This window comes from Ursus maritimus, unplaced genomic scaffold (assembly GCF_017311325.1).
Source record: "Ursus maritimus isolate PB19 unplaced genomic scaffold, ASM1731132v1 scaffold_13, whole genome shotgun sequence".
Taxonomy (NCBI): Eukaryota; Metazoa; Chordata; class Mammalia; order Carnivora; family Ursidae; genus Ursus; species Ursus maritimus.
Window position 1 is genome coordinate 47,881,191 of NW_024423675.1, and position 14,884 is coordinate 47,896,074.

General features: G+C 32.4%; 1 protein-coding gene across 1 annotated transcript in view; it reads left to right on the forward strand.

The window, feature by feature from the left end:
• VTA1 (vesicle trafficking 1) overlaps positions 1-14,659 on the forward strand; it is a 63,805-nt gene extending 49,146 nt beyond the window's left edge. The window contains exons 6-8 of the mRNA XM_008695047.2: positions 3,109-3,282; positions 8,287-8,367; positions 13,568-14,659. Of these exons, the coding sequence (XP_008693269.1) occupies positions 3,109-3,282; positions 8,287-8,367; positions 13,568-13,713 (401 nt within the window). The 3' untranslated portion in view covers positions 13,714-14,659. The remainder of the gene's footprint in view (positions 1-3,108; positions 3,283-8,286; positions 8,368-13,567) is intronic.
• The last annotated feature ends 225 nt before the right edge of the window (positions 14,660-14,884 follow it).

Below are 14,884 nucleotides of genomic sequence, written 5' to 3' on the forward strand. Positions count from 1 at the left end.
CAGTATGAGTGACATTGATTTTCATATGTTTAGCCAACTCTGCACTCCTTAAAAAACCCCATTTGTCATGATGTATAATATCCTTATATGGCTAGATTTGATTCTGATACTAAGGATTTTTGTGTTCAAGTTTATGAGGTTTTGCTATCAGTTACATTGGCCTCATAAGTTGACAGTGATCCTTATGCCTCTGTTTTCTGAACATGTTTGCATGAAGTTGACATTATCACTTAAACTTTTGATAGAACTTGCCACTTGATTTGCCTAGGTCAGGCATTTTCTTTGTAGGAGTTTTTTTTGCTATGAATTCAGTTTCTCCAGTAGATAGTAGAACTGTTCAGATCATTTCTTTTGGGGTAAATTTTGGTAGTTTATGTCTGTGTTTCATGATGATAATCCTACAGACATTGAAAAGATAATGACGTTTCTCTTAGGTCGTTCAATTTATCAGCTCAGTATTTCCTTGTTATCCTCATTATCCCTTTCATATCTGTAGATGTGTATTAATAGCACCTCTTTAATTACTAATATTTATAATATCCATTTCTCCTTTTTCTAATCTCTCCAGTTATTTTTCAGGTTTTTTTATTGTTTTAATAAGATTTTTCTTCTTTATTTTCTATTTCCTTTATGTTTGCTCTTTATTATTTTTTCTTTCTTTATACTTGAAGTTTAATTTTCTTTTTTTTTTAAGCTTCTTGTGGGAAAATAGGCTTTTTATTTTAAGTCTTTATTAATATAAGCATTTAAAGCCACCAGTTTCCTGCCCTCTAGGCACTGATTTAATGGCATTCACAAATATTGATGTCATTCAATTCAGATATTTATTTCCTTTGTGATTTCTTCATTGAGGGATTATTTACAAATATATTGTTTAGTTTAAAAATATTTGGGACTTTTCTAGCTATTTTATTGTTACTGATTTCTAATTCAGTTCTCTTTTGGTCGGAAAACTTAACTTTGCAAGATTTCAGTATTTCACAGTTTACTAAGATTTGTTTCATGGTCCAGAGAATGATCTATCTTGGTGAATATTACATGTACATTTGTAAAGAATGTATTCTGCATTTATTAGTTGTGGTGTCCTATGAATGTGAGTCATAGAAGCATATTAAAATCTCCAGCTGTGGGGATTTTACTAGTTCTGTCAATTTTTATTTCATTTGAAACTTTGTTATTTATGTTATGCACATTCACCTTAATAATTAATTTTTTTAATGACTTGACCTTTTTATCATTATGAAACATCTCCTTGTATCTCTAATATTCCTTGAAATGAATTCTATTGTGTCTGTTACTGGATTTAGCTACTTCAGCTTTCGTCTGCTTGATATTTACATAGTTTATTTATGTTTGTCCTTTTATAAACATATCTGAGTCTTAAAACATATAGGTGTTTTTTGGTTTGGGTTTTGTTCATTTGTTTGTGTAGTCTGTCACCATCAGCCTTCAAAATAGCGTTTGATCCACTTAATGTAATTATTGCTATAGCTAGATTTAAGTATCATTTATATCATTTGTTTTCTGTTAGTCCCATCTGTTTTGTCTGTTCTTACAGTTTCTTTTCTCTGGTGGTTTTTTTTTTTTTCTCTTTCATTCATTGTGACTACATTTTTCTCTGTGGCCTTGAACATATTTAATGTTGTTTTGTTTTTTAACCAATTTTGTTATCTGGGTCATTTGGGGGTCTTCTGTAGACTCTTTTTTTCTTCTAACTCTGGTCACATTTTCTTCCTCCCACCCCCCCATATTTCTATTAATTTTTATTATTGATAACGTCTTGTAGCTCTTCTGTATTTTCTCATCTTCCTCTGCAAGTTCTTGATTCTTATTCTAGCAGGCAGTTAACATGCCTGAACTCAGACACTGCCTGTTTTTCTTTCAGCTTTAAAGCTATTGCTTTCACCAGGACCCTCTAGAATCTTCCCGGAGTGTGCATGCATAGTTCAGGGTCATAGAGTAGTTGGGGTTTATACATTTCAAGGCTCACTTCTCTGCAGCTCTCTCTTGCACATACTGTTTAGTGCCTGCACGTGAAAAGCCACATGAAAGCAAACCCTACCTGGTGAGATTTCCTCTCCAAAGGGCCATCTTCACTGTAGTTTCTACCAGCTTTTAGTCACTTTCTAGTGCCTTTAAAAAGTGGAGGGAGGGGCTCCTTCCCAGGGTGTATCAATGTTATAGTTCTCTAATATAAGAGAAAATTATTTTAGTGTATATAAAGTATAAATACATCTACAAGGTTACTCAGTAAAATGTGTATCTCAGAGTAGGTAGGGTGGTTTTTTTTTTTGGTCATTTAAAATTATCCACATTGAATATATAATATAGTTATGATCAAACAAAAAAGTTATTTAAAAATTTGATAGGAAATAAATCGATTTCGGAAATCTCTTGCTCTTGCTTACATTTGAAATTATGAAGATTCCCAAAAGTGGCTATTTGTCGTTTTAAGTAGACTGTCAATATTTAATTTTCCCAGAGTAGCTTTCAAATTCAGCTAATAATATAGTATATTTTAAGTCTGTATTTCAGAATTTATCAACACAAAGTCTCCACACTTGATCTTAGCCAAAAGGCCAAGAAGCAATTCAACACAAAGTCTTTTATTACTCCTTTCTTTGCAGCTAGCTTTGTGAAATTTCATTCCTTTGTTTTTGTTGATTAACCTAATCCTTTGAACAACAAACACACAGGTAATCATTTAATAGCTGGTGTGAACAATGAATACTGAGGAAAAGGCAGCTGTCAGAAAAATAAAGTCTGTGGTAGCATAAATGTGACATGTCTTGCTTAAAATACCCTGTTTATCATAAGTTTAAAGAGCGGGTTTAAAGAAAATTTATTTTTAAGAATATACTATATGCAAAGGTTTTATAGAATTGTAAAGTATTAACTTGAAGTGACAATCATATTGTCAGGTACAATTAAGTGATTTAAGAAAAGAAAACAAAACTATTATTTTAAGAGCTAGAGCCTACTTATCAGTTGCATTAAATAGAATTGCATTGGAAGGTCCATTTGTCATGTCTGTATAGCAAAATAAGAATGTTTGGCATTTTTATTTCAAAGTACCTAGTTTAACTTTACATATATATTATATAATAGATGTTGAAGAAAATGAAGATGCTGGAGCCACATCCCTGCCTACTCAGCCACCTCAGCCATCGTCTTCGACTTACGACCCAGGCAGCATGCCGTCAAGCAGCTTCACTGGAATACAGATTCCTCCCGGCGCACACGCTCCCGCTAATACGCCAGCGGAAGTGCCTCACAGCACAGGTAGGAAATTAAAGTTGCACAAGTTTTGAGTTCTCCTTTCAAAAATGAGGACTGCACTTTTTATTGTGTTTACGCCTGATAATGATGGTCATAAAGCCTGATAAGACCTTTAAATTCTCTTTGAACCCACAAAAACTGTTAAATCCTTTCTGTTGAAGTTTTAATGTTAGTTGTCCTTTAGTTTTTTGAGAAATGACCAAACATTTACATATGTTACTATTAACTTTATATTTTGTTACTAAGAACAGCATCTGTGCTTTTTGTATGTGGTGCTATTTTCTTTCTTCCCCTCCCTTTCTTTGCCCTTCACTGTTCAAGATTAGCACTGAGGTGCGTGGGTCTGTTATAGTATGTGTTTGTGAGTGTCCTACTGTGTCAGTAAGATTTGATTTTTCTTGCCTTATTTCCTTATGACATGACCTCTGCCCTCAACATAGATATTATTGATGAAGGGAGCTGGCATTGAGGCACAAAATCTCAATAGCACTGGAATCACAGACAACTGAAAAGAGGATGTGTGGATTATTTCTTTTAATATTATAAACAGTTGACAGAAGGGAAAAAGAGGGAAGTGATAGCTACTATCTTTGAATAAATCAGTACTGTATGTCTGTGTTTTCATGAAAAAGATCTAATAACACTAGTCTCTAGGAATGAGTCAATGTCAGTAAGTGAAAGATAATTTTTAAAATTGCAGACGGATACTCTTCCATTTACTTGTTGACAAAGTGTCACCCTTACCTTCAAATAGAAGGGCATTTAAAGCCATAATTTACATCTTGAAGTTTTTCCAAAAATCGTTCTTAAAATACTTCTTTTATCTTGGCATAAATGTAATCCATGGTAGTAAACCATATAAACATTTCAAAATATTTAATTCATAAGATAGAAGTCATCCTTTGAACCCTAATTTCTACAGTTTCTGTTAAGTACCACGCCATTACTTCACTGACTTTCAAATTTTCATCCTCAGTTTATCCAGACCATTTTAGGTTATTTTGCATGAGTTGAATAACATTTAAAAGTTTTCTGTTTGACAATTATAGCACCAATTATTATTAGTTTCTTTTCTCCTATTTAAAAATTTTTAACTTTATATTATCTACAAATACTGCTATTATTTTTGTCTTGAAGAATATTGATGAATATGATTATATTAACACTGATCTCTTTTGTGTCATCATTCTGTATATTTTACTCTGCTTTGCGTTATGGTCTCTTATGATGAGTTTAATAGACAAACCAATTTGAGTTTGTTTTGTAAGTAAAATTACACAGAACACTGTTATAAATATTTTATTTTATTATAGAAAATTCAGTATTTCCAATGTAGAATAATATAAGCAATACCAGCTACTTAGAGTATTTGCCTTAGATAAATACTACTCTATTCTAGTGAATTTAAACACTAACCCGGAGCCTCTGACACACCATTTTTATAGAAGGCAAAGTGAGAATAAAATGCATTTGAAGTCAAATAGTATTGGTTATTAGTTCCTGTCCCTTGCTAAACCACAAATTCAGATGTTATTCAGCTTCTCAGCCTAGGTTTTGCCTCTTTCTAAAATGAAATTTGTCATACTTCTCATAGTGATTTTAATTATTAAAGGAGAAAAAGTTTGACAATTCACTATTACTGTGCCTAATCACAAAATCAGTGTTCAGCAAATTAGCTTCCTTTTCCTTTTTTTTCCCTCTTCCTTCCTATCTCTGTGCCAAAGACAGGGTATTTAAGAGTAAGCTCATGAACACTTAAAATCATTTTGTGAATCAAGGGAAGTGTCAGCTTTGGGGGTAGGATATGGGCCTTAAAAAAAAGTTGCCTAAGCGGTACCATGTTAGACAGCATACCTTAGGGCAGAATTCCGGTACAGATGCATATATACATACATTTCATGTGTAGTCATACAGTGTGTATATAGAAGAGAGAAAGCTTACTTCTGAGAGGGTTGTATTTGGTTGAACCATATGAAATTGCTACTTTTATATAAGATGAGTGATAAAATCTTAGTAGTTTCATATATTCAAACTAACCGTATCTCTTGCTTAGAATATCTTTGGCGTACATAAACATAGATATTAAGGAGGTAGTCTTCTATTAGAAAGTTTTCTGGCATGAACAGTTCATCTTGCTCCAGTTAACTCTGACATGAGCCTTATTTTTTTTTTTTTCCTTTTTTGTTCCTCAGAGTGAGCACATAAAACCAAAAACCTTGGAACTATTTTAGGATGAGGTCCTATCTTGTTACTTTATATACACTCTTACAGACTTAACATTTACAAAATTATCACAGCTATTTCATAAATTAATTCTTAGAGCAACTATATTAACTATATTCGAGATTGCTGTCCCTAATTTACACACTATAAAGAAATTAAGCAGTTATCCCATGAAAATAAACATAAACGTATCTCTTAGTGACAGAACCAGAGTTTGAATCCACATCTTTCTGATCTCATGTTTTTGGCACCTCCTTTCTATGTCTCTTCCTCTAAGGAACTAAAACCCTGTTAAATCAAAATATACTTTTCTCACAATATTTTGCCCCTTAAAATTGGTTTGAGATATTGGAATCTCCTCTTAGCTGGCAGATTTTTTTTCTATTATATTTAAAACAGTAAAAAAAAAAAAAAAAATCAGTTCATAGTTGGCTAATAGCAAATTAAATAACATTTTTAGTTTATAAATATAGCAGATGTTTCCCCTCTTACTCACTTTAAGATTGATTTATTTTCCCTCATATAAAGATCCAGGATACACTTTTATCAAAGGGAAATCCTCAAGATAGCTGAAAAGAATAGTATGTACTAATATACGGTTTTTAGTTCTTCCACAAAAAAGCACAGGGGGTGTGGAGGGCCGCGAGAGCGATTGTTTAAGCAGGCGGAGCGTCTGTGGCTGTGCTTTAACCAGCGTGGGTGGTCAGGTGGAGGTGATAGAGCGGATGCTCTGTCCTTTCTCTTGGAACATCTGCTTTATACAGCCTATAAATATTGAGGAAGAAGATCTCAGTAATAAATCTAAATAGATTATTAGAATTATGTTAGAATTAATGCTAGCCTTTTGATTATAAATGCAGCTCCTCACATGCAGATCAGAAACTTAGCTCTTTTATTGTTGTTCTTTTACGTATTTTCGTAACTTTGCTTATAGTGTTCCTTGTAGATAGCATGGCTTCCTTTTTCTCTGCCTCTCCAAATGCTAGTCCCTTAAGGGTTCTGTTTAATTATAATTCTGGATAATCTTCTCTGGTTTTCTAACCAGCACCCATTTCTCCCTTCTCAGAATCCCCAGACCGTGTAGGACAATTTAAATTCAGTACTTAATTAGAAATCTTGTAATGTTTAGTTCTTGAATGTGTATTAATCCCATTTAGTAGGCTATGTAACCATCTACTTAGAAGTTAACCAGAAGTTATTTGTTGACACTTCTTTTTTGTTAAATAATAGAAAGGAAGAAATTTCCAACACAGTTCTGCTTTCCCGAAACCATGAATGTTTTTATGGTCACATCAGTCCCAACATAATCCCAACATATTGCAGTCTTCAGGGCTGCAGTTCATTTGTAAATTGACAAGTGAGACCTTTCCAAATCCAGAAAGAAAGAGAAACAGATTTGAGCATCTCAAAAAATAAATAACATAAACTAAATGCCACTTTTACTAATTTAACGAGTATTTATGAGGTTGTATTGGGCCTGCACTCTAGACCCGCGTGGGAACTTGTCATGATGGCTGCGGAAGGGACAGGCCTTGGCTCATACATCAAGACAAATGGAAACAGCGTCTTCTTACTGCTGCTTGAGGCATGTTGAATGGCCTGTGCTGTCAGTTCAAGCCTTAGTTGCATGACTGTGACCAGAAGTTCTTAATAAAATACAGACTACCTATTTTTTAATATTGCTCAAATAAAATTTTACTACATAACTAAATTTTCTCCCTGTAACTTCTGTTTTGTTCTGGTTAATTAATATTGCCTACTTAATCATATGAAGATGTACTAATAAGCATTTGAAAGTTAATACAAGATACTGATCAGTAAAAATACTCCCTTTTCCATAGAGAAAGGGATTTGTTTGGAAAATTTTAATTTAGGCAAAAACACAAATTACTTAACAAGAAATGGCTTGATATCTAGATTGATCTGTGAGCAGGCTGTAGACTTACCTTTTTTTTTAACATTATATGAAAAATATATAATCACCTACCTATGCTTTAGGTAGAGCTGCTTCAGAGTACTAGGCTTGACTAGGTCATCTCTGAAGATCCCTGTCAAGTCTTGCATTCCCTTTTTTTTTTTTCTTAATGTAATTATGTGTCTTTAAAAGCAAGTTTTTTGAGGACAATTATGTTGGTTGGTGATACTTTAATATATTTGGTTAGCACTTAGCAAAATCAAGGAAAAGATAGTCATTAAATTGGTCAATTTAAAACTTGTATGTCACCTGATTTTGCAGTTACACTTCTTTAAATGTTTCCTATAAATGAATTCATATATGTATGTGTATATATGCACGATGTGTAAGATTACTCACTGTAGTATTATCTGTAGTAGCAGAAGATTGGAAACAACCTAAATGCCCATCAGTAAAGAACTGCTTTATAAATTGTGGTTCATACATGGAATGGAACACTATGTAGCCATGTCAAATAACAAGGTAGATATATCTATGCCTATATATATAGATATATCTATACCTATATATAGATATATCAATCTAGAATTATTGCTAAAACATATTAAGTGAAAAATGCATGAAATAGTATAGTATGCAGACATACTACCATCTGCACTAGACATGTGTGAATGTAAACACTCAGAATATATTTTCCTGCATATTCTCTATACCAGCCTCCAACATCATATAAGTATGTCAAATTGCAATTCATTAAGATTTCAAAAAAATAATTAAGAAATGAAATTCTTTCATGATTCGTCAAATATTTTCCTAGTATATAATTAAGAGGCATAACTTTTATATCCATTTGTGGTTTTCTGATGCAGGTGTAGCAAGTAATACTATCCAGCCCACTCCACAGACTATTCCGGCTATTGATCCTGCACTTTTCAGTACAGTTTCCCAGGGTAAGTCAGCCTACTGTTTTTTGAGATATATTGTATCTCTGTTTTGGGTGGTGTTTTCTGATTGTACCTTAAGAGTATTATATATTGGAATGTTTACACATTTCTTTCAATGTCTTTGTTCGCTAGGTTCTCCAGTGAACCAAGATTGTTTCATATTATCAAAAATATCTAAATTTGAAGGCATCTTCCCCCTTTTTTTACAGTTCCTTTTTTTGTATACTGCTGGATATAGTGGCACAAACTTAGAGCTATCACGAAAGGTGATACTAGATTACTTTAGTTCAAAATTCCCATGTCTTGTGATTATGATCTTCCTTATCTATACTAAATTATTAGATTATCCAAAAAGAGGAACTGACCACAGTTGAAAACAAAAACAAAAGGGAACCTGTAATAAACTGGCAAATTACCCAAGAACATAGTGGAAAATATTTGTGTTAGTAGACAGACCAGATAACCTGCCCAATGAATACTATATTCCTCTGTTAAACTTGGTTTCCAGACTCCCCTCTGGAGTCCCACCCAATTTTAAAAGCTCCGTCTAAAATCTGATGTGAAAATATCTGAAGTAGATAGATCAATGAAACAGAATAGGGACTCTGGAAATTAGACCACACATTATAGGAATTAAATTATGATGAAGATGGCATTTGGATCAGTGTGGCAAGAATATATATTCGAAAGTGATGTTAGAACAATTGGTTATTCAGGAGGCACCTGGGTGGCTCAGTCAGTTAAGTGTCTGACTTCATCTGGGGTCATGATCTTGGGGTTTTCTCATAACAACTGGTTATGAGAAAAAAATATATATTAGATACTATCTCTCAATACTTGTATCTGATTTAGCTGTGTCTTAATAGGTTTGACTAATGAAAAGTGATGAATTCATACCACAGAAGACTCCTTCTTCCCCATTACATTGTTAGAGGAGGAAATTGAAATTTAAAAATAAAGAAGTAATGTCCAGAGCATATATAAAGAGCTCCTACAAATGAATAACTGAAACTCAACTTGGTAGAAAAAAACAGGCAGAAAATATGATAGGTGATGCACATATGCAGTGAACACATGAAAGCTTTCCCAACCATGTTAATAATCAGGGAAATTGAGAATTAGAATGAGTTTGGTTTATGTCAATAGATAAAAAATATTTTAAAAGATCAATAATCTATAGTGTCATTGAAGACCTAAGGAATGACTCTCGCATGCTGTTAGTGGAAAATGTACATGAGTAAAGTGTTTTCAGCAGCATTATGTCACTCTCAGAATTGCAAGTGTAATTTTTTTGAACCTGCTATATTCCACTTTTAGGAATCTGTCTTAAATACTCAGACATGGGCACAAAAATTTATAAGGATATTTTATTTCAACATCATCAAAATAGTAGAAAATCTTTTAAGTGCTTATTAATGGGATATTATGGTTCAGTCGTCTCATGGGATACTGAGCAGATATTTAAAAAAAAAAATATATATATATATATATATATATAGCAACTCTGACATGAAAAGATCTCCTAAGCATATTAAAAGTAAAAAAAAAAACAAAAAACCAGTGCAGAACATTATATGTAATATGACCCTATTTAGGAAAAAAATATTAAAACTATCTTCCTGCATGTATGTATGTGTTTAAGTACATAGAAAAATTCTAGATAATACTCAGACCAAAATTAGTTTTATAACCATCACTGTCTTCACCACCACCTCTAATGAATACTCCCTGCACCACTTTCTTGCTACATTTTTCTCTTTAGTCCTTAGTACTTATCACGTTTAATACACATAGTTTATGTGTGTTAGTATTAATATATTAAACATTTCTGTAGTGAATTTGTGGCTAACTGTGGAAGAGAGAATGGAATCAGAAAGATGGTAGGTATTTGAAGCAGAACATTTCCTTTTTTAACTTATGTATTTCTATATAGTATTAGAGTCTGAATAACCACTTACCTCATGAATATTTTTGAGAATTAAATGGAATATCTGAAAAGTATTTAGCACAGTGCCTGACCTAATCAAATTCTACCTCTAATCATTCTAGTATTGCCATCTCTAAGGAACATATCTTGGCAATGCTTGGTTATAAGGCTTCGGTACTGAGCTTTATTTTTACCCTCAAGATTTACGCAAGATTTTGCGTATCAGATGGTTCCCCTTATGATTCTGCCCATGCTTTCCATTCAAATCAGAGGATAATAGAGTACACTAGGATCAGATTATTCAAGGTCCCTGACATGAATTTCTAAAATCACCTAGGTAAGTAGGAAAGAGTCTCTAAAGACCCATTTTGGAAATTTTTACAGTTAAGTATTCTATGGTCTATCATGACGTTAGATAAATCAGCCTTAGGAATGGATACTTAATCAACTGAGTTTGCAGGGATTTCTCTTAATACCAAAAATGTTATCTTTGATCCAGTGCTGACCCAGGCTCTTGCCGCTGTAGTAGGGAACTTGACTAATCACTTTGGCTGTCTTCTGCCAGCCCTGGGATAAGGACGGTCTTGTCTGAAGCCATCGGCAACATATTAAGCATAGAGTTCAGAGATACTCTATTAGACAACCTCTTTAGTCCTTCAAAAGCTTTTTTATTTGGGTACACTAAGCAGTATTTACTATTTTGTATATAACATCAGATACTGAAATTGAGTAATTGTTCTCTTCCTGTTCTCTTCTTTTATGTATTTTCTGCTTTATCTAGTTTTCAAATGCTAAGTTAAAAGAATCACAATTGGATATACTGTATGGTAACTAATATAACAAAATAAAAATTGAAAAAAAGAATCACAATTCGGCAGATTTTCTTTTTATTTAATTAAAAATTTTAATCATATGTTTTATTATTAATGACTCTTAAACGATATTTGTGAAATGAAGGGAAGCCTGAAGTATTACAAAATAGCAAAAGTAACTATTTGACATGGCTTTTTAAGTTCTTTATATTTTCAGTTAATAAGTCTAGCATCTCTATTTAAATCTATAAGTTACATTTTGTATCTGAGTCTGTAAGTTGGTTATTATCTAGTTATGTTTTATATGATAGTTATACAATTTCATACATGTTTATAAGCCGTATATATATTACATATCTGTAATGATATTTTTCTGTTAAAATATTTTCATTCACATTTTCTGAATATTGAAATTGTTATTTCATGAAAAGTGCAATATAATGTGTTTTAAAATAGTTCTATCTTTGGTGGATAAGTTTCATTTATAAAAACTAAAATAGTAATGGAGTTCTTGCCACTACATACATCTCATTAATAAATAAGTGATACATCAGGAAAACATCGCTAAGGCTAATGCTATAAAAATAAGATTAGTTCTGAGCATTGGGGCTTTCTTCCAGCAGGTCCAATAAATTCTGGATGGTTGCCCTACGTATTTAAAGATTGCCCTGAGATAAGAGGACAGGCTACTAAAGCATGAAATGAGTAGTGGGGTAAACTCAATTTTCAAAGGTGTCTCCCCCACCTAGATAGGATATATAGCTTTAGATGGTTAGAACCTCTTACTTTCTTGGAAAAACCATTGAAGAATCTAGTAGGTATTTTCAAGAAGAAAAATACAACCTAAAGTGTTCTGACTAAATTGTCAACAGAACAACTGCAAGATAATTGTTTTTTAGGTTTAATGTGTTTGTAACAAATGCCAAGGCACTAAAATACTAAAAGATATGTGGAAAAACTTTTTTATATATCTGTAATTGCATTTTACTAGTTTATTGATTTGTATTTTTTGCTTTCTAAGCAAGACTGAAATTCAAGAAAATTGAAACAAGGTCTGTCGAAATTGGAATGTATAATCTCTTATTCACATTAAAGACCAACCATTGTGAACTTTAATAATATTCAACAAATTTTTGAAGACTTTGTATGTAACACACTGGACTAATTACTATATGTAGGTCTGTGTGTTATTTTAAAATCTGAAATTTCATTAATGTTTAATTCTGTAAGAACTTTATTTTAAAATATAGGAAACAATGTACGGACAGCATTTTTATATTCATTAATCAAAGTTACTCAGTACTTACGGGTGCCTGGCATTGGCCTAGAAACTTTAGGATACATTGTTTCAGAACTCTTGAAAATTTTAGAAAATAATGATTTGGATCAGAACTTAGTATCTGGGTACCTAGAGTCACTACCTACTTTGAAGTCCTTACCTAAGTAATATCAAAGTTTTAATTATATGCCGTATGTGTGTGTGTGTGTGTGTGTGTGTGTATGTGTGTGTGTATGCATACATATATATAGCAAAATTAAAAGCAACTAAACAAAGGTAGTGTGTTTATAAGTTCATGCTTATAAACAGAATTGAGATATATTATCTGTTCATTTGTAAACAGAATTTGAAATATATTATTTGTTTGTTACATTCTGTGCCCCCGCCTTCTGATCAGTTCTTAATATTATAAAAAATTCTAAAGAAAATGGTATTTCAAAAGTCGACACAAAGTCAGTTTTTAATTTCATCTTTAGAAATATATATTCAAATCTTAGATTAAGTGAAGTTTTTAATTGTCTTTTTGGTTTTACCCAGATTATTTAGTTGTGTTCTACCCATATTAATCATATGTGTAACTGGAAAACTTGATGAGAATAAATTTTGGACATAATTTAAAGGTTGTTCATATGTTTAATTTTGTAATTTAATGATAATTAAACTGTAGAGATTTTTGTATGGATGGCACAAAAAACATTTTCAGGCTAAAAAAGTTAAATGACTTATATAATTTTTTTCAATAATGTTATTTATTTTTTCATTGAGAATTTTATTTATATTCTAGCTCAAATGAGGGTTGAATGGTTTAGTCTGTGTGTATTGTTCCATGAAGAGAGAGGCTCAGCATTTCTAGTATAAACACCAAAGCTGCTGTCCTTTTTTTACACAGAACATAATTTTTTTGCAATTAATTTATCAAAATATAAAGGCTTCTAGTTTATTACTTCTGGAAGAAAAATCTTTTTATATAAGTTATTAGTATTGGCATATGTATGGTTTATGTTTGTAAGAAAAAAGGTGAAAAGCATGGAAATACTTAGTTAAATATTTACACCTAGGATTGAAAAAAAACCTTCATGTTTTTATATAACCTTAAATATTTTCTGTAATCTGAAATGTAAGCATTTACCTAACGTAACAGAACACTTTTTAGATTCCTACAAATATCTTACTCTGTTTTTCTTCTAGGGGATATCCGTTTAACACCAGAGGACTTTGCTAGAGCCCAGAAATACTGCAAATACGCTGGCAGTGCTTTGCAGTATGAAGATGTCAGCACTGCTGTGCAGAATCTACAGAAGGCCCTGAAGTTACTAACTACAGGCAGAGAATGAAGCCTTTGTACAGCAGATCCATGCATTTTTGGCTTAAAGAACTAACAGTCCATTACTCTCTCTTCAGCCTATCAGGAGCACAGTTTTAAGGAAGACTTCAGTTGCATTGACTATAACAATGAAATCTGTGTCTGTGTATCAGATTCCTGTTGAAGCATTCAGCAGCAGCCTCAGCCAGTTTTCATTGTCCATTTAGTGGATCCAGTAATCTCCGGGTACATAGGGCTGATGTGAGCAAAATCCTAAAAATGCCCATTGAATCCTGCTTCAGAAAACGAAAACATGCTTCTATAAAATGTATTGGGGTTTACACTATATCTTAATATACATAAATTAAGGATTTTTGAAATCATAATTTGGACACACAGACTATATTACTTTGCTATAAAATTCTAAATTTAACCTTTAATAAAAATTGCCAGAATATACTAGAGATCATGTTTTTGTTTTCCTCTGGGTTTATAAAACAAATACGAACATCGTAAACTGTTAGGTGAATCTGAAAGGGATTATGTTCAGAATTCAATTTATGTTCATGTTTAATTTAACTACATTAAAAGTTAAAATATTTGTGGAAGAAAACACAAGGAAAAGAGGTGGAATCACTTTTAGACTTAAGAATAATATTTGTTTCCCTTCTCCATTGAAGCTTAAAGTGAATTGGTATTTATTCATAGGCAGTTTGACTGCATGTACTAGGGAATGAAAAAAAGATACTTGTAGTAATGCCTGGAAACTTGGTGCTTAAAGTTAAGGTTCTCCTCTGCTGCTGTGGAATGGATTCCATACGGTATATAGCTAGGAACGATGCAGAAGATTATAAGAATTTAGAATCTCAGTTGTTAAGTTTATAAGTTTTGTGGGAAATTATGGACTTCCTGTGTGTCACCTGCGTTTGTGCTGTGTAAAAAATAAATACAAGGATTCTTTTAACTCGTTCAGCTTATTACAGAGCCAGATGTGTTTTAATTTGCATGCTACAGTTTGTCATTTTTTTAAGGCATTATGTTTAGTACAGGAATTTCTATAGTAAAAAAAACAGTTTTTAAAAGGAAAGAGGTAAATTTGCCAAATTTACCTGGAATTTATCTGGTCCATTTCGTTCATCCCACTGAGATGGGAGTCATTTAACATAGGGGTCCACAAACTGTATAGTCAGTGGGCAGACCAC